Genomic DNA, 21369 nt, shown 5'->3' with positions numbered 1-21369 from the left:
CGGTGTAATGTGAGATTGAATCAGTGCACTCAGTAACGTCCACTATGGTTTCGGACACCGCTACAAATGGCTGTCGCCTCAAATAATGCCCTATTTGAGGTTATAGGGGGCGATTTCGGATTCAGCCCTTGATTACAGCGGAGAATTCAAACTACACGCGGCGCGCGAGATATCGGATAGAAGCGTGATCAAAAATAAATCTGATCTTAAATAAACTACCAATTGATTTTTTTTTTGTATTACTATCAGAAATTAAGAATTAGGCCTACAAAGCTGAAATTGTGGCATCTGCAGCCACTTTCTCCGGCAGCTGTCGCTGTTTGTGGCACCTTCCGCTGATCATTAATTCGGTGTAATATTTTCACTTTAAAACTACGTTTGAAGAAATTAATATTAAGCTGCTATATAGTACACAGAACTGTCATTACATTATATAGCTATACCATAAGACTGTACACGCAGTCATTTCAGCGTGCTCTGATAGCAACTGCAGCGTCAGAAAAGGCCTACATATTAACAAAATTAATGATAAATGCTTACAAATGACAGTCCTGTGATATATAATGCTATTTTGTTGCAATGTAGCTTTTTAAAATTAGAAGAATATCCGTGGCTGCTGGAGATGACACCTGAAATGCCGCTATGAGATGCCGCAATTCAGCTTTGTACAGCATAGTCTATCAGAAATTAATTTCTGTATAAATATCAGTTTATATTCATGTGCATTTCAAAGCAATGGATAACATTGCAGTTTTATTTTATCAAAACATGTGATTTACTTTATCTGATGTAGTGGAGATTCAGAACGTTATTAACAAAATTTGTGATAAATGCTTACAAAAGATAGTCTTCTGGTATATTATATTATTTTGATTAAATGTAGTTTTTAAAATAAAATAAAAAACAACATCGAATTATATTGGCCAGCGGCAGGTGCTGCCGAATAAAGTCCCTGGCTGCTCTAGATGCCGATGCCGATGCCGCGGCCGCTGATGCCGCTCTAGCGACAGCTGCCGAATAAGTCCCTGGACGCTGGAGATGCCGCCGGAAGTGCCGCTGCGAGATGCCGATGCCGCATTTTGCGCCAGCCCTCTGCTGGATTCTTTCTGTGTTAAACGTACGTGTGTCATTTGTTCAGAGACTGTAGTGCTCTTAAATGTACTGAAAATAGTTCTTCCGCGTTTCTCCCTCGTTTTGGCAGTTTGTTTTTATAAAGGGTTAGATTTTTAAAATGCTTAAGGTGCCCTCAACTGCTTTATTTTCTATCTCCATGGTCATATTTTAATATTCATGTGTATGTAATGAGTGTTGCAGGTATGTGTTTTATTGGTTGTTGTCTCCCCACAGCATCGTTTTGTGGGGCTTTGTAAACCTGTATGAACTCTAGTGTGGAATTTTTCACTCATCATGACAGTAAAACAGGGCATTCTAGTCAATCTACTGCAGTATTTCTTCTCTCAATCAATAGAAAATGTGGTTAACGCCTGGTCATGCATAGGGGCAAAAAATACCGTCATATACCATGAAACCGATATAATTTTGAAAAATATCGTGATATAAAATTTTGGTCATACCGCCCAGCACTATATCATACCCATATTACCCTCAGTTTCCGGTTTTCAGTTTTTTTATTTTTCTCAGTTTTATTTTGTAGAAACCATGGAAACACCAAAGACACTTTAGTATATTATGTGATTTATTACACAAGTGAGCAACTGTTTGGATACATTCATCGACACATTCAAACTCATATTATATGGCTCAACACAGTAAGTTTTAGTCTGACTACCTTCTTCCATGGATCAGTTTTCTGTTCTGAACTTAAGTCTCTGCAAATTATTGAGTAAGCACCAATCAGATGCCGCATTTTTATGATGTCATCATGTAGACTTCTTACAAAGTATTTTACAGTATTTTAAAACTACAAAAATACAAAACACTAAAGTATTTTGATACAAAATACGAAGCCATTTTCATCAACTATCAAATAAAAAATGTCAGAATCCGTGTGCAGATACTTATTGCCCAAGTTCAACAATAAAGAGTTAAAGTCAAATATCCGGGACAGAAAGATATGTAACCAAAGACATGCAAGTGTGTCAAACACAAAGAGTATGATCAGACAAAAGAGACAGTTGTAGTCTGGGAACATAAATACACAGTGAGTAACACAGGCAGGCAAATACAGGATACATAATCAAATTAGGTGAGAACATTAGCGAAGTCAGAACTCACTTCTGTTGGAGATATGGTGATTGTGCTCAAAAATAACCAATTTGTGTTTAAAATTATTTTTAAAATTATATTATTTACTACAGTATGGTTCAAAAATACGGAGCCCCTAAAGGGACATGGTGGAAGAAAAAAAAAAAAAAGGGAAGGAAGGAAATTTTACATGGTGATGGAAAAAAAAAAAAAAAAAATTGGGATGGGATTTTTTTTTTTTTACAAATCTTTTGCGTTCCCTCGTGTGTCCCGGCCATACCCAAAGATCGCACTTGAGTCCAACTACGCCACCGTTTTTTTGTTTTTTTTTATACCCATGGAAATTTTATAATATAGCAACAAAAATTCCTTACCAATTGGTGGGTGAGTAGAGACACAGGCAAAGGATTACGCAGATGAGGCAGCTTTATTAAAGTGTACAAAAGTTAAAAACTGTCGCATCATCTCACAAGGGTTCCATAATAACAGGTCACTAAAGAAACAAAAACGACTTTACAAAAACAATATACATAAAATAAAGAAGTTTAAAAAAAGGAGATGGTCTGCCGCAACCCTTTAATTGTCACACCACACTTAAACCATAAACCACATCACTCCAACCTATAAAGCACAGCACTCAATGTGGACGCCATTAAACGAGCCAATTGGCTCTCCTCCCATTCTTCTGCAAAATAAAAAAAAAAAAAAAAAAAAAAAAAAAAAAACTAAAATTTAAACTGACAAAGAAAACATTACATTCAGTGTTTTTACAATTCAAAACAAATACAAAAGATAAACAAAAAGGAAACCAAACCACGATCACCCGCACACTCGAGGCACAAAACGGCCAAAGAATGGCCTCGCTTGACGCATGTGTACTCAATCCACGGCGAGCGATAATTTGGCCTGCAGTTACACACACACGCGCACACAGACAGTTGACAGGATTGAAACCCAGGCAAGGCAGCAGTGCGTTATATCACTAGACATTCCGTCGCATCGTACAGCGATGAAACCCTTGAGCATTTAAAAATCAACCTGCCAACAGAAATAGCAGAGTTACGAATAAAATCATAAAAATACAAACAAGCAACCTATTGTCGCACATACCAGGAGACGTTCACAGCGCGGTACTATGCGTGGTTGCTGATCATAGAGTGCAGTTCATTATTCGTCGACAAGCTACGCCAAAAAAACAACTTTATAAATAAATATTCCCTGAAAAAGCCTCCCCAAAACATGCAGCAGCATGAAGCAGGGATGGCACACCAAACATCCTTCCATTCATAAATGGCGGACTCCCGTAAAGGGGCGGCACGGATGACAACGCATCCCAGGTAACCAATGCCCTCCCATTTTATACCATCCTATCATAATTATAATATTTTGAACAAAAATAACATTTAAGTAGCTGCTGGCATGAAGACTGTCATCAAAACAAAGTTCCAAAGATATATTCTAAATGAATATTTTATTACCTTTTCGAAATAATACATTAAACCGATGCGATTTGAGAAGCATCTACTAATATTTTCAGTTCCGTTCGCTTGCGCGTTGTCTCAAGGACACGCCCACAAAATGAGGATATCATGGGTGCTTCTCAATATCCCTCCTCGTCTCCTCGCTCTTCCGTCCTCCATCCTATGACCCGGAAAACGATGGAGCTCAGCCATCTTGAAGGACATCTCAATTCTCTAATTGCACCGCGAGGAGGCGAGGATCGAGGAGTGAGGAGGCTTCCTGAGGAGTCATGAGCGAGGATACACCGGTGCATCCTTTGCGGAAGTCTTTCTCGTCGAGAAACCTGACGCACGCATAAATTCTCCTCCACCCTTCATATCTGTCACAATAATTTAAATGTATGCTTTACTTTTACAGTTTAAATAAACTTTTTACCTCATATATTTCAACGAGGCATCTTGCTTTATTAATATTTATTATATTTTTTTAAATAACCAAACTTTAACAACATGTGGATAGATTCCTCGAGTGCAACTGATGACGCTTTGAAGTGACGCTAAAGAGAGCGAGGATATATCATTTCACTTGATTCAATTCCTCCATCCTCACTTCTTTTCCTTGCGTCCTTCCCTCGCATCCTGAAGGGGTGGAGCTAAGACGAAAGGAAGCGAGGAAAGGAAACGAGGATGCACAAATAAGAATTGAGAAGCACCCCCTGAATATTCACGTAAGCGCCACCCAGTGGAACAGAATGGCTGCGTCCGAAAACTGGAAAATGCTGCCTTCCGAGGACACATTTCAAGGTAGTAAAGCATCAAGGCACGTCCGAATCCAATGTTAGCGTTACTTCCTCTCTCATTAGATACCTTCCTCAGATCGATTTTTGAAGGAAGCAAAGATGTATCCTTAGCTGCCTTTGATATCCCACAATCCTGTGCTTTCCATTCTGTGACAGTTGAGAAAAATAAAGATGGCGTACGAAAGTTGCGTTTGCTGCTCATTTGTGTATAAATGTACGATTTTGATCAACATATTTCAATTTTGATATAATTTCTATCGAGAAATTACTACTGTAGTAATTAAATATTTGTTTAGTTCTCTCCAAGCTCGCGCTATATTGCTGTAGATCATTAAACTGTTATTTCGTGAGGTACCTTCATGCACAAATGCTGTCGTACAAGTCATTCTCTTATAAGATAGCGAGGCAGCAAGACAGCTACCTAGGTTTTTGGACGCAGCCTATATTTCAGGAACCGAATATATTATAACACCGGTCCTGATAGGTTCACAGTTTACCTGACAGCAACCAATAAACAACCGAGGGTACTTCACAAAGATGTTTTGCGTTCCCTCACAAAGATTGCGTTCCCTCACAAAGATGTTTTGTTCCCTCGCAAAGTTGTAATCGTTCCCTTGTGAGCTCGGACAAACTTCCTCTTTAATGTCCCGCTGGCTGGCAGTAGTGTTTCAGTTAGTAACATACAATAATGCACACAAATAATGCGCGGCTCATAAAGTTTGAACTTGTTGGACTCAAAAATGAAGAAATGCAGTCAGTGCTTATGTCAAGCAGTTCAGTTGGCAATATATTCACAGATTCGAGCTTCCCGGATTAATAACTCGTGAGCTAAACGTTGTTAAAACACAAATGCAGCTACTTCCAACCATATGCAAGCTACAACAACCCAATTTTCCTCAAATGTGCTTTATAATAAATTGGTCTCTATGAGCAGGCAGCGGAGATACACGCCTGAAGGGACCGTCTGAAAAGTGCAATAGACTGCAATAACTGTTCATAGAGACCAAACCATTTTTTAGTCCAACAAGTTAAAAAACTGCGCAATGAGCCGCGCATTATTTGTGTGCATTATTAACGTATGTTACTAACTGAAACACTGCCAGCCAGCGGGACATTAAAGAGGAAGTGTTTGTCCGAGCTCACAGCAAGGGAACGATTATAACTTTGCGAGGGAAGGCAAACATCTTTGCGAGGGAACGCAAAAAATCTTTGCGAGGTGTCACGAAGATACTCCGTGACCATGTGCGGACTATGGGGCACGTTCCCTCATTTCACATGTACATGCACACTTTCTACATTTACACTGACCGGGGATTTTGGGAAGAGATGTTGGGGGCAAAATATCTGGAGTTGTGTAAATATATAGTTATTTGTGGTGGATGTATGTTGTCTGTATTATGGCATCTTCCATAGGTGGGGCCAGGATGTTAAGATGGCCACAGTGGGGGTGTGGTAAATTGACGTGAGCGTGGTCGGAGTACCGCCACTTTTAATACTGTTTGGTGTCCCTTGTTTGTATAATTTATTATTTATTTTTGGGTAACACTGCTTATTTTCTTTTTGCATCTTGGGATTTATTTTTTTTGTGAAATAAATTTTTGGGCGTCAAATGGAAATTATGTTGTCTTCCTCACCTTTAACCGCAAGGTTCATCCACGACACGAGGGAACGCAATCTTTAAGGGGAACGCAAAACATCTTTGCGGGGGAACGCAAAACATCTTTGCGAGGGAATGCATTCTTTGCTAGGTAACGCAATCTTTGCAAGGGAACACAAAAGATTTTAAAAAAAAAAAAAAAAAAAAATCCTCCCATCCCAAATTTTTTTCCACCACCACGTAAAATTTCTTTCCTTCCCATTTTTTTTCTACCACCATGTCCCTTTAGGGGCTCCGTACAAAAACACTATTTACTATAAATTACTATAGTATTTTTTTCACCTGGGACCAATAAAGCAGTACAATGTTTTTAAAAAAATCTGCTGCTATTTCAAGACAAACACATCTTTCTCGGTTCACTTGCATGTGCCAGTGAATGTAAATCTTCCTTGCAAATAAACGCTTTGCATTTGCATACTGCAGAATAATTTTACCTTTTTTGCAACATGAAATTGTTAGCTCTCTCTCTCTCTCTGCTGATCTTAATATTGTATATATACTATTGTTCATTATAAGTACATTCACAGTGCACACAAATGCACAGACATTTTGGGGGGCAGGGGCTCAAGTGGAAAAAAGGGCACTTCTTAACTATTTATTTAAAAAATAATGAACCTTTAAATATATTTGATATATATAGAGCGTTGGTATGCTGCCTGTTATTTTTTTTTTTTAATTAAAAAAAAAAATCTGTTGTATTTGAGGCGTTATTGGATCATTTATTTCTTCTCTATCTATCTATCTATCTATCTATCTATCTATCTATCTATCTATCTATCTATCTATCTATCTATCTATCTATCTATCTATCTATCATAACTTTATGGAATTTATAACCATTCATCAAATTCTAACATAACGGAGTGATCCTAAAAAGAAAGAAATTGTTAAATATTGAAACCGCAGGTGGCAGCGATTCGACGTTTTAATATACTTAAATCGTTCATTCAGCCAATTCGTTCAAAAGTCAGATTAAGGAAGAAAACAAACACCGATAAGAATACTTTTGTCATTGATAAGACGCTATTGAAAAATGAAGTAAAAAACAGACGGCTGTTTTAGTAATTGGTTACAGTTACACTGATAGTTATGGGTAAATTGCAACGGATTAGATAGCTAAAATATATGTGGAGTGTACCTACAATGTTTTCATGCCTCCTTCTCAGTACATGCTTTATTCTTTTTAATGTCCCTCTTTGAACAGAAGTTTAATATAGTCGGCTGGGCAACGGTTCTCTTCATTTTTTGGTGCTTCCCGTGCTCTCCATTCAAACAGAACTCGCGTTGTTTTGGTGAAAATGCGACGCGCATTGGTTGGGCGTTACCAATCGGTTCAATGGAAGGGGGGTACTTTTTGACTAATTTATTATGACAAACTCATATTCGATTAGAAACAAAATTATTGTTACAAAATAAATGAATTAAATGATCTTCTGTGATTTTCATGTTGAAATATTGGGGGGGTTGTAACTGATGGATTTGAATATTGGGGGGGTTGTTTTAACCCAACCGCTGGGTTAAAACAACCCAATCGCTGGGTTTGTCCATTTTCAACCCAACTTGGGTTGTTTTTATCCCAGCATTTTTTAGAGTGTAGTCTTGCTGCAAGTATACTTAGCATACTTTTTTTTTCACTAGGGTACAGCTATGGTTTTGGGCAAATCTTGATGAACTGGTTTGGGTGTGTTTGGTCATGTCTAAATGGCAGGAGGGATGGTATCATAGATATCTGTATACTGAATTGTGATTAGTCTGTGTCATAAATCTTTTTTTCAAGCACTGGTATATCCTGCAGGTGTTACAAACACCATTAATTACAATAATTACAAACTTTTTTTTTTTTTTTTTCTTCACAAAAATCTAGTAAAATTTGTATCTATCTAATCATCTGTGTCCAATTCTGTTCCTCTAGTTTAACTCCAGCCCTAAATAAACACACCTGAACTAGCTATTCAAGGTCTTACTAGGCTAGAACCTCAGGTGTGTTGAGGCAAGTGGGAGCTAAGCTGCAGGGCAGTGGCCCTCCGGGAATGAGTTTGGACACCACTGATCTAGTGTAATCCTCAGACGCTGGCTTTATATGTGACGCCAAACTACATTTTATTCAGGTGAGAAACTGAATTAACTGCATTCATTTAAAAAATGTTAAAAAAAAAAAAAAAACTAAAATTGTTTAAAACAAAACTGAAGTTTCAGGTTTTTTTTTTTTATTATTAAGGCAATGATTCGTTTTCATCTCACACTAAACTTTTACTATTATTGTGGAATTTTTCTTTTGCTATTTGTGCAAATGGAAACACAAAAAATATATTTAATGAAGTCTCTCATTCATCGCCATAAAAGTTTACCCAACTACAATGACTTCAGCTTCTGAGAAACCCGGAAAAGTGAAAATGAAGGGTCTAATTTTTAAAAACTAACTGGTTAGTCAAATACTAAATTCTTTTATTAAAAAAAAACCTTGTCAGTTATTTTGGTACGTTCAACTCAAACTATCAAGTAAATGATATTCAGAGATTTTATTAAGTTAATAAAGTTAATTATTAATTTAATTAATTTTAGTAGCCTTTGTCTCCCACAGAGCTGTGATTGTAGTCTTTTTATTGAGGAATTTATGTTTGTTCTTGTCTGTGAAAGCAAATATTGACTTTTTTTTCTTTTTTTCTTCAATAATTCCTTTCAGATCCAAAAATGTCAAGGTCAAATGGCTCATCGTTGTGTCGTCTGGGTCTAATAGTGACGTCGGCAGGTGTCATCTTTCTGATAGTCATGTTTTCTTGGTTCTCACCTTCAAAGAAATGTCCACCTCCACTTCCTAGACCTGATCAAAACAAATGTGTCAAAAGCAAAAGCTCTATTACTGATGCAGTAGAAGACAAACCTGTACTTCTGCTGTGGACCTGGCCTGAAAATTACAGGTTTGACCTGAGTGACTGCAAAACGTTGTACAAAATTGATAACTGTCAGTTGACGGATGATAGATTTCTCTACAGCGATGCAGACGCTGTTATGGTTTATCACAGGGGCATCAGCTGGGACCTGTCCAACCTTCCTCCATCTCCTCGTCCTCCGTTCCAGAGGTGGATTTGGTTACATTTGGAATCGCCGACCAACACGAAAAAAATACCAGGTCTGGAAAACCTGTTCAATCTCACTCTCAGCTACAGACAGGATGCGGACATTCCTGTACGGATGCACTTGACCCCCAGGAAGAAACCTGAGGAGTTTGTGATTCCCAAAAAAGACAAACTGGTGTGTTGGATTGTGAGTAACAACGATCTTTCAACAGGTGTCAGCGCAAGGAACGTTTTTTACAGAGAATTCAGCAAATACATTGACGTGCATATGTACGGGAGGGCGTATTCATCATTTCTGGATTATAACGACTACTATCCTACTATGGCGAGTTGCAAGTTTTACCTTTCCTTTGAGAACTCCATCCACAAGGACTACATCACGGAGAAGATCAACGGGCCGCTTGCTGCAGGTACCGTACCTGTGGTTTTGGGTCCTCCCAGAAAAAACTATGAAAACTTTGTTCCTGGCAACGCATTTATTCATGTGAATGACTTCCCAGATGCAAAGTCACTAGCAGAATATCTGCTTCAGCTGGACAAGGACGACGAAGCATATGGCAAGTTCTTTACCTGGAGGAAACATCTCACTCCAACTCCTCATTTAATACAACAGAACCAAGAGTTTGTTCTGGCTATCTGCACTGCCTGTGACTATATAGCAAGACACAGAGAATATAAAGAAGCTCACGATATTTATGAATGGTATTTCAACTAAAGAGAAGTTATGAAATATAATTTTTTTCTATGAATTATTTTTGATACTGGGGTTTTAGTATGTAGTATTTAGTATTTTGATGATCAATCAGTACTGATGTATGGTTGTAGCTCTTTTAAGATGATTTCATTTTATATACTTTCAATGAAATAATATAAAGGAAAAAAAAGAGCTTCAAAGGGATGAAGGGTGTAGGGGTCAAAAAAAACTCTTGGAATGCACTTCTGCATCATCTTAAAGGAGACAATCAAGAAGGAGTAGATTGTGCAAGCTGCGCCCTTTGTTTAACGTTAGTTTATTTATTTGTTTATTTATTTTCGGTTTACCGCACCATATTGTATATTGTGTCTATGTATTTGAAACATTTGAATGGACTGATAAAGGGAGCTTTAAAGTATTTTTGTTGAAGTACAATGTTGTTTTGACCATAATAATATACCAAATCTAACTCCTATAAATATTACAGTAGTATAGAAAAATACTATACATGCATGTATAGGTAAAATCGAACTCCGAGCCTCCTGTGACATCAAACAACTTCCCTGTGCAAAGGATCATGGGGGCCCGAAGTGTCCATAAGTTGTACCCTTTGAAATCCTTCATTCCGAAGGGCCCTTTGAAGTGGCCTGTTTTGAGCACTTCGGTTTGGAGCGACCCTTCAATATGGTGGCCATGATTGTTTTCACTCCGAAGTGCCCTTCAGAGGGCGATATATCCCATTTGGAAAGCACCGTAAAAGGCTTCAGTCACTGGACAAACCGGCTTCGCACCTCAGACTGAAAGGCTTCGGGTCAGGAAAAATGACGTCAGGTGTCAGGTCTTGTACAATTAGGCATCGAACTAAACAGCCTCAGACCAAAAGGCTTTAGACGAAAAGGCATCGGATGAAACGGACTCAGACTAAAAGGCATCATGTTTTGTTTTTGTTGTTGTTTTTTTGTATAGCTTAACTTTCTATTGGCTTTTATCCCATCATAATGCTGTCCTTCAGTTGTCCTTTTCTTTACTGTTACTATTCCCAAATTGATGTAAGGTGTGTGTGTGTGGATGCTATGTACAATCTATCTGTTTATGGTATTCTTGTAGGCTATTCGTTACTGTTCGGACGCTCTTGCTTACAGCTCCGCGCTTTGCTCTATTGCTTTTATATTTTATCTCCTAATTTTAACTTCAGCCAATCAACACAGTGCTTAAACGACAAATCTTTGCAACAACAATCTTTTTAACTGGAAGAATTGCTACAAAAAAGGAGAATTTTTATCCAACCAGCCTCCCACTGACGGCAGCCATCAGCTTACATTCCGGAGAAGGGAAAACACAGCTGCCTACATCCAAAAGGATTAGAAATAATATGCCTCCTCTGGTTGAAGAATCTACCTGCTGCACAAACTGACACAGACTTCTACAAAGGATTGCAGTTCTTGAAACAAAGTTACTTGCGGGACTACCAAAACAGAAGGAACACACAACATAGCTTCATCATGGACGTCCTCAGCCCACAGTGCACGTCATGATTTTGCCAAGTGGTTGTTTTCCTGAGACCAATATTTTTAATGATGACCCAGAGACAACAACAGCGTCATCCAATCAACGTTTATGACGTCATCACCGTGTGCCCCCCTGCAGAGCCCGCCAAGGTGCAAAAAAAAAAAAAAAAAACCTGTAAAACACGCTTCTGAGTGCTCAATTTACAAGGTAAGACTATATGCTTTTTACTTTCTCTTATTAATTTACAGCAGTTAGTTAGGTGATGATAATAGTGAAAATAAAATGATGAACTAAAACAATCTGAAAGAACAGTTTAGGGTTTTTATTTTAATTTATTATTATTATTATTATTATTATTATTATTATTTATTATTATTATTATTTAGCGCGCCTAAGTTACCTATTAAAACGGCTAACGTTACGGACTGCATCTAAGCATTTTGCGAGCTCATTTCATGCCGGCCAGTTAAATATGTTTAATTGGCATGTGCGGTGTCACTGCCAGTTTCTGTTGCGTCCACATCAAACCGCAAAAAATGCGGAACAAAACAGCGCTAGTTTGCACTCCGCGCAGACAATTCAGCTCGTAATTATTAATTCTGTTATGATGATGTCTTCAGTCCGTCACATGAATATGATGACCTCAAGTCATCACTGATTTATTGTTACACGATGATGTCTTCAGTCCGTCATATGAATATGATGACCTCAAGTCATCACTGATTTATTGTTACACGATGATGACTTCAGTCCGTCATATGAATATGATGACCTCAAGTCATCACTGATTTATTGTTACACGATGATGTCTTCAGTCCGTCATATGAATATGATGACCTCAAGTCATCACTGATTTATTCTGTTACATGATGATGTCTTCAGTCCGTCATATGAATATGATGACCTCAAGTCATCACTGATTTATTGTTACACGATGATGTCTTCAGTCCGTCATATGAATATGATGACCTCAAGTCATCACTGATTTATTCTGTTACACGATGATGACTTCAGTCCGTCACATGAATATGATGACCTCAAGTCATCACTGATTTATTGTTACACGATGATGACTTCAGTCCGTCATATGAATATGATGACCTCAAGTCATCACTGATTTATTGTTACACGATAGTCCGTCATATGAATATGATGACCTCAAGTCATCACTGATTTATTCTGTTACACGATGATGTCTTCAGTCCGTCATATGAATATGATGACCTCAAGTCATCACTGATTTATTCTGTTACACGATGATGTCTTCAGTCCGTCATATGAATATGATGACCTCAAGTCATCACTGATTTATTCTGTTACACGATGATGTCTTCAGTCCGTCATATGAATATGATGACCTCAAGTCATCACTGATTTATTGTTACACGATGATGTCTTCAGTCCGTCATATGAATATGATGACCTCAAGTCATCACTGATTTATTCTGTTACACGATGATGACTTCAGTCCGTCACATGAATATGATGACCTCAAGTCATCACTGATTTATTGTTACACGATGATGACTTCAGACCGTCATATGAAAATGATGACCTCAAGTCATCACTGATTTATTGTTACACGATGATGTCTTCAGACCGTCATATGAAAATGATGACCTCAAGTCATCACTGATTTATTGTTACACGATGATGTCTTCAGACCGTCATATGAAAATGATGACCTCAAGTCATCACTGATTTATTGTTACACGATGATGTCTTCAGTCCGTCATATGAATATGATGACCTCAAGTCATCACTGATTTATTCTGTTACACGATGATGACTTCAGTCCGTCATATGAATATGATGACCTCAAGTCATCACTGATTTATTCTGTTACACGATGATGACTTCAGTCCGTCACATGAATATGATGACCTCAAGTCATCACTGATTTATTCTGTTACACGATGATGACTTCAGTCCGTCATATGAATATGATGACCTCAAGTCATCACTGATTTATTCTGTTACACGATGATGACTTCAGTCCGTCACATGAATATGATGACCTCAAGTCATCACTGATTTATTCTGTTACACGATGATGTCTTCAGTCCGTCATATGAATATGATGACCTCAAGTCATCACTGATTTATTGTTACACGATGATGACTTCAGTCCGTCATATGAATATGATGACCTCAAGTCATCACTGATTTATTCTGTTACACGATGATGACTTCAGTCCGTCACATGAATATGATGACCTCAAGTCATCACTGATTTATTCTGTTACACGATGATGACTTCAGTCCGTCACATGAATATGATGACCTCAAGTCATCACTGATTTATTCTGTTACACGATGATGTCTTCAGTCCGTCATATGAATATGATGACCTCAAGTCATCACTGATTTATTGTTACACGATGATGACTTCAGTCCGTCATATGAATATGATGACCTCAAGTCATCACTGATTTATTCTGTTACACGATGATGACTTCAGTCCGTCATATGAATATGATGACCTCAAGTCATCACTGATTTATTCTGTTACACGATGATGACTTCAGTCCGTCACATGAATATGATGACCTCAAGTCATCACTGATTTATTGTTACACGATGATGTCTTCAGTCCGTCATATAAATATGATGACCTCAAGTCATCACTGATTTATTCTGTTACACGATGATGTCTTCAGTCCGTCATATGAATATGATGACCTCAAGTCATCACTGATTTATTGTTACACGATGATGTCTTCAGTCCGTCATATGAATATGATGACCTCAAGTCATCACTGATTTATTGTTACACGATGATGACTTCAGTCCATCATATGAATATGATGACCTCAAGTCATCACTGATTTATTGTAACACGATGATGACTTCAGTCCATCATATGAATATGATGACCTCAAGTCATCACTGATTTATTGTTACACGATGATGTCTTCAGTCCGTCATATGAATATGATGACCTCAAGTCATCACTGATTTATTGTTACACGATGATGACTTCAGTCCGTCATATGAATATGATGACCTCAAGTCATCACTGATTTATTGTTACACGATGATGTCTTCAGTCCGTCATATGAATATGATGACCTCAAGTCATCACTGATTTATTGTTACACGATGATGACTTCAGTCTGTCATATGAATATGATGACCTCAAGTCATCACTGATTTATTGTTACACGATGATGACTTCAGTCCATCATATGAATATGATGACCTCAAGTCATCACTGATTTATTGTAACACGATGATGACTTCAGTCCATCATATGAATATGATGACCTCAAGTCATCACTGATTTATTGTTACACGATGATGTCTTCAGTCCGTCATATGAATATGATGACCTCAAGTCATCACTGATTTATTGTTACACGATGATGACTTCAGTCCGTCATATGAATATGATGACCTCAAGTCATCACTGATTTATTGTTACACGATGATGTCTTCAGTCCGTCATATGAATATGATGACCTCAAGTCATCACTGATTTATTGTTACACGATGATGACTTCAGTCTGTCATATGAATATGATGACCTCAAGTCATCACTGATTTATTCTGTCACATAGTGTATGTTTAACCAATTAACAGAAAAATATAGCAATTTCATTATGATCAACATCATGGCAAGTCTGGTGTAATAAGACACCAGACTTGCCATGATGTTGATCACAATGAAATTGCTATATTTTTCTGTTAATTGGTTAAACACAGTTCCCATTCAGTCGGTCACGTTCGACGTACGTCGGACAGACAGACGAATAGGAATCTCGCTAGAGAGGCCAATCTACTTCGAGTGTAACTAAACGAGCCAATGCACATTGGCATGCAATCATATGCATCAGCTGCTCGCCTCGCAGCGCGGGTATATAATGAGCAGCAGGTGCGTTGCATCTTCAGCTTTTCGCTTCGGAGCCGAACGGTGTTGTTCCTGTTCTCTGCAAGCGAGTGTCTGCTAGAAGACGAGTCAAGCTTTTGGTTGAACTTCTCTTTTTTTCAGAGTGCGGGCGAACAGCACAGCAGCGGGGTCGACGTCCTCTCTTTTTCTGTTTCGTTTGCCGTTTTTGAGCAAATAGCTGTTTGACAGCGTCAGAAGGCTGTTCTCACGGCCGGTACGGTGCGCTTTTGAGCGCTGAAATGCCGTTTTTACGGCTGGTAAGAGTGAGCGCCTTCAAAGAGAGAGAAAGCACATGACAGGCTGCACACAATCCCTGTCTGTGTTGCGGTGGCCGTTCCCCTGCGTGCTTCAGCACTTCTAAAAGAGTAAAGTCCCTGAAAGAGCTTACACAAGTAGATTCGCGTCTTTTTAAAGACGACATCCTACTTGTGTTTCTGGATGCGATCGTTCCTGTCCTCACTGACGGCCACGATCACCGTTTCGCATGTCTGGGCGCGTGCTGAAATGATGTTCGTGGGTGTTCATGTTTTCATATGAGAACATGATCACGTCGACACGCCGGTCGTGACTCTTCTTTCTCCGGGAAGCTTGAGTCCCCTCTGTTGTTGGCCAGCTGCCGCTTGTGTGTAAAAGCACAGCCGCGGCTCTGCCCGACACTCTGGGAGACCGCGGAGATCAGCGAGGGCAAACCTCTCGCTCCTCTGCGTGTCGTGTGCCGTCGAGCTGCCGGGCTGCAGCGCGGGCTGTCACGGCAACCCAGCGCTCGCTCGGCGCTCTAGATGCGCGGTTCCCTTGCGTAATCTCCATTGTAGCGCCCTCTCTGGTGCACCAGAAGAGGTCTACTTTGCTGATATGGCTTGGGTGACATGAGGTTGAGGGGTTCCTTCGGGGAACCAACCCCCTAGGGCCCCTCCCTCTCTAGCGCATTGCAAGCTGTGCAGTTTCTGGATTGGATTGCTGGTCCTTTTCATAGGGGAACCTAGCATTTCATTCAGAGCTCCAGCTGAGGGACAGACGTCGATTGCAGCATCGGAGAGAGTGCTGTTATGCTCTGGAAATGAGGGTGACGCTGTCCACTGTAATGGTGTGTGCTTATGCTGACTCAGATTCAGAGTTTACAGCCATGCTTTCCTGGGTCTTCCAGATGTGCATGGAAAACTTGGCAGTATGGGGGTATATTGGTGCCATAAATATGGAATGCCAAAGGTGCCAATCTGCATAAGTTTTTCCTCTCTCACTACCCTCTTGGATGGGGTGGCTGTACACAGACCACACCCACCCTGCATGTGAGGCCAAGGCACTCTTTTTGCATGAGGGTAGTTCTGTGCTGGGGTTGAGCTGCGCTTGTTGACTAACCGTGATCAAAGTCACGGCGCAGGCCCTCAGCCAGACGATGTCCACCTCCGTGGTCCAGAAGTGCCCCCTGGCTTACCTTGTGAGGTGTGAGAGGTTGTCAAGCTAAATGCTTTCTCAATGCTCCCATCTTACGAGGTGGCCTTCGGTGACACTGTCGAGGACTGAGCCCAGCGGTTCTCCTCAGTTAGTAGCGGATAGGGGAGCTTCCCATGACAAACCATTGAGTTCCTCTTGGGCCGCCCCTCAGTCTGCTCGTCGCCAAGGGTGTCGTCCCCTGCAAGAAACTCCGGCCCAGCAGGCTCTGCTGTATCCATTGCGGGGAGATGACGCCTCCCGTCTCTGCAGCTGTTTAACTGGTTGGTGAGAATCACCCCTGAGACGGGCGACCCAGAGATGGGTGGGGCTGCTCTTCCACCCCTGGAGGAGGGCCAGGTGGTAAATCCTTTATTGGGTTTGTTTCTGTTCCGCCACTGACCCAAGAGGCAGCGGTACCCAAATTTTAAAGAGCAGTTCCTCCATTTCCAGGTCTGAAGAGGGTTTGGAGAGCAGTGGGAGGAGAAAAACCTCACCACTCTCATCCCCCTCTTCTGTCGCCAGCGGACAGCAGCGAGCAGCGGGCAGCCAAAGCCTCGACTGCTCCCTCTGTCCATCCGTGGAGCCAGGTAAGTGTTGCCTAGCACACTGTGACGCCGCTTCGGGCCGCCTCACAAAGAGAGCCCCCCGAGCCGCGTCCCTGTGTTCCACCTCGCTGCCCTGCTGCGGGTACACCGGTGGTCCCTTTGGTCCTGCTTGTACGGTCTCTGCGAGCCGGGTTAGCGCTCCCAGTCCGTCTCGCTGGCTCCTTCGGACCATCAGGGTCGGCTTTGCGATTCAGTTCGCCCGGCTCCCCCCCAAGTTCAGGGACGTCCTCTTCACTACAGTGAAAGATGCCGATGCCCCTGTCCTGCGTGCGGAGATCGCAGTCCTACTGGCGAAGGACGCGATAGAGCCGGTCCCTCCAGCCGATTTGAGGTCGGGGTTCTACAGCCCCTACTTCATTGTACCCAGGAAAAGCGGCGGGTTACGACCGATCTTGGACCTGCGAGTTTTGAATCGGAGCCTCCACAAGCTACCATTCAAAATGCTCACGCAGAAACGCATTTTCGAGTGCATCCGTCCCCGAGATTGGTTTGCAGCGATTGACCTGAAGGACGCGTACTTCCATGTTTCAATTCTTCCGCGACACAGGCCATTCCTGAGATTCGCGTTCGAAGGTCGAGCATATCAGTACAGAGTCCTACCCTTCGGGCTGGCCCTGTCTCCCCGCGTCTTCACGAAAGTCGTGGAGGGAGCCCTTGTTCCCATGAGAGAACGGGGTGTTCGCATTCTCAACTATCTCGACGACTGGCTCATTCTAGCACAGTCCCGGGATCAGTTGTGCAAACTCAGGGATTTGGTGCTCAGACACCTCAGCCAGTTGGGGCTTCAGGTCAACTGGGAAAAGGCATATGGCGGCTGCTGCGGCTGTAACACCGCTCGGTCTGCTTCATATGAGACCGCTTCAGCACTGGCTTCACGGCCGAGTCCCGAGATGGGCGTGGCAGCGCGGCACATTCCGGGTGCCAATCACTCAGGAGTGCCGCCGAACCTTCAGTCCGTGGTCGGACCCCTTGTTTCTTCGGGCAGGAGTGCCCCTAGAACAGGTGTCCCGGCATGCTGTGGTGTTCACAGATGCTTCTGCCACCGGCTGGGGTGCCACGTAATACGGGCATGCAGTCTCAGGGGTTTGGACGGGACCCCATCTGCATTGGCACATCAATTGCCTCGAGTTGCTGGCAGTACGCCTTGCTCTGAGCCGCCTCAAAGGCCTGCTTCAGGGCAAGCATGTACTGGTCCGTATGGACAACACTGCGACCGTTGCGTACATCAACCGTCAAGGTGGTCTACGCTCCCGTCGCATGTCACAACTCACCCGCCATCTCCTCCTGTGGAGTCGGAAGCATCTGAGGTCGCTTCGCGCCATTCATGTCTCCGGTGTGCTCAACCGTGTGGCCAACGAGCTATCACGAGCTGCGCTGCCAGGAGAGTGGCGACTCCACCCCCAGGTGGTTCAGCTGATCTGGAGAGAATTCGGAAAGGCTCAGGTAGACCTGTTTGCCTCACCAGAAACCTCCCACTGCCAGTTGTTTTACTCTCTGACCGAGGGGACACTCGGGACAGATGCACTGGCTCACAGCTGGCCCCGGGGCCTGCGCAAATATGCGTTTCCCCCAGTGAGCCTACTTGCACAGACCCTGTGCAAAGTCAGGGAGGACGAGGAGCAGGTCTTGTTAGTTGCGCCTTACTGGCCCAACCGGACCTGGTTCCCAGAACTCTCACTCCTCGCTACAGCCCCTCCCTGGCCCATCCCTCTGAGGAAAGACCTTCTTTCTCAGAGACGGGGCACTCTTTGGCACCCGCGTCCAGACCTCTGGAAACTCCATGTCTGGTCCCTTGGACGGGATGCGGAGGTTCTAGGTGACTTACCCCCTGAGGTACTTAACACCATCACTTCGGCACGTGCACTGTCTACGAGACGTGCTTACGCCTCCAAAGTGGAACCTGTTCGTCGAGTGGTGCTCTTCTCGCCGGGAAGACCCCCGAAGATGCTCGATCAGAGTCGTGCTTTCCTTCTTGCAGTAGGGTTGGAGCGTAGGCTGTCCCCCTCCACCCTCAAAAGTCCATACTGCTGCTATATCCGCTTACCACGACCACTTAGATGGCAAATCTGTTGGTCAGCACGACCTGGTCATCAGGTTCCTTAGGGGGGCGAGACGGTTAAATCCTTCTCGTCCCCTCTCCATACCCTCTTGGGACCTCACTCTGGTGCTGAGAGCACTTCAGATTGCTCCCTTTGAGCCTTTGCTGTCAGCAGACTTAAAGATTCTGTCTATGAAGACTTTGCTGCTGGTGGCATTGGCCTCCATCAAGAGGGTAGGGGACCTGCAGTCATTTTCGGTCGACGAATCGTGCCTGGAGTTCGGGCCGGGTGATACTAGTGGTACTAAGACCCCGGCCTGGCTATGTGCCCAAGGTTCCTACCACTCCCTTCAGGGACCAGGTGGTGAGCCTGCAAGCGCTGCCCTCGGAGGAGGCAGACCCAGCCCTGGCTTTACTCTGTCCAGTCCGCGCTTTGCGACTGTACATAGACAGAACCTAAAGCCTCAGGACCTCAGACCAGCTCTTGTCTGTTATGGAGGCCAGCAGAAGGGAAAGGCTGTCTCCAAGCAGAGGATGGCCCACTGGATAGTGGATGCCATCGCCCTGGCTTACCAAGCTCAGGGTGTGCCCTGCCCGCTCAGGTTGCATGCTCACTCCACGAGAGGTGTCGCATCCTCCTGGGCGCTGGCTCGTGGCGCCTCGCTGACAGACATTTGTAGAGCTGCGGGCTGGGCGACACCTAACACGTTCGCTAGATACTATAGCCTTCGTGTCGAGCCGGTCTCCTCCCATGTTCTCACCACAGGTCAGAGGCAAGGAGAGGCCCCGGCTTAGTGTCGGCTTGCTGCGCTACATGCGCTTCTTTTCTCCAGAGAGTCCCTACAAGGCAGACCCTGTCGAGTCCTCCGATATCCCTTCGGCAGCCGACGTGGCGGAGCGTCTGGCGCCAGGCCTATACTCCGTTGTATCCTTGAGAACCGGGTTTAGGCTGGGTTCCATATGTGTGACCCTACGGGGATCCCATATGGTTGGTTCCACGGTTGATCCTAAACGAAGCCCGTGTCTTTCCTCTGGGAGAACCTACCCTTCATCGGGTTGGAGTCACCCCCAGCTCTTCCATATGTAGCACAGCCCTACAGGGTTAGTCCATATGTACTTCTCCACATAACTCCTTCGGGGAAGGATGTGGCTTCCGCAGCGTTCCTTTCCCAGCGAAGGGTACGCTTTCCCAGCGTTATCCAATAGTCTCACTGAATGGGTTTTGGGGAACAGCAGTGATCGACTCTCTCTGTGTTAGCCCTGTCCCACCATCCTCGGGCAAGGGGGTTCAGGTGGCTTGCAACAGAGCGCTGGAAGGGGGCAGCTCCTGTGGCGCTTTGGTAGGGATTCCTATTCGTCGGTCTGTCCGACGTACGTCGAACGTGACCGACTGAATGGGAACGTCTCGGTTACAAAGGTAACCCTCGTTCCCTGAAGGAGGGAACGGAGACGTACGTCCCGTCGCCACAGTCGCTGTACCCCGCTGATGCTGCCGCCTATCCGGTTCGGCTCCTCAGCGAAAACCTGAAGATGCAACGCACCTGCTGCTCATTATATACCCGCGCTGCGAGGCGAGCAGCTGATGCATATGATTGCATGCCAATGTGCATTGGCTCGTTTAGTTACACTCGAAGTAGATTGGCCTCTCTAGCGAGATTCCTATTCGTCGGTCTGTCCGACGTACATCATATTCATATGACGGACTGAAGTCATCATCGTGTAACAATAAATCAGTGATGACTTGAGGTCATCATATTCATGTGACGGACTGAAGACATCATCGTGTAACAATAAATCAGTGATGACTTGAGGTCATCATATTCATGTGACGGACTGAAGTCATCATCGTGTAACAATAAATCAGTGATGACTTGAGGTCATCATATTCATGTGACGGACTGAAGTCATCATCGTGTAACAATAAATCAGTGATGACTTGAGGTCATCATATTCATGTGACGGACTGAAGTCATCATCGTGTAACAATAAATCAGTGATGACTTG

The 21369-nt window shown here is 43.0% G+C and overlaps 1 protein-coding gene across 1 annotated transcript; it reads left to right on the top strand.

The window, feature by feature from the left end:
• The first annotated feature begins 8813 nt into the window (after positions 1–8813).
• On the top strand, positions 8814–9914 carry LOC137026207 (4-galactosyl-N-acetylglucosaminide 3-alpha-L-fucosyltransferase 9-like). Its single transcript, XM_067393469.1, has one exon. The coding sequence runs from the start codon at positions 8814–8816 to the stop codon at positions 9912–9914; it is 1101 nt and encodes a 366-aa protein (XP_067249570.1).
• The last annotated feature ends 11455 nt before the right edge of the window (positions 9915–21369 follow it).

Source organism: Chanodichthys erythropterus, chromosome 9, assembly GCF_024489055.1.
Source record: "Chanodichthys erythropterus isolate Z2021 chromosome 9, ASM2448905v1, whole genome shotgun sequence".
Lineage (NCBI taxonomy): Eukaryota > Metazoa > Chordata > Actinopteri > Cypriniformes > Xenocyprididae > Chanodichthys > Chanodichthys erythropterus.
The sequence above is the reverse complement of the archived record's forward strand: the minus strand, read 5'-3'. Positions and strand labels throughout refer to the sequence as shown.

Coding starts and splice junctions, on each gene's coding strand:
- LOC137026207 (XM_067393469.1), top strand. CDS start 8,814: ATGTCAAGGTCAAATGGCTCATCGTTGTGTCGTCTGGGTCTAATAGTG.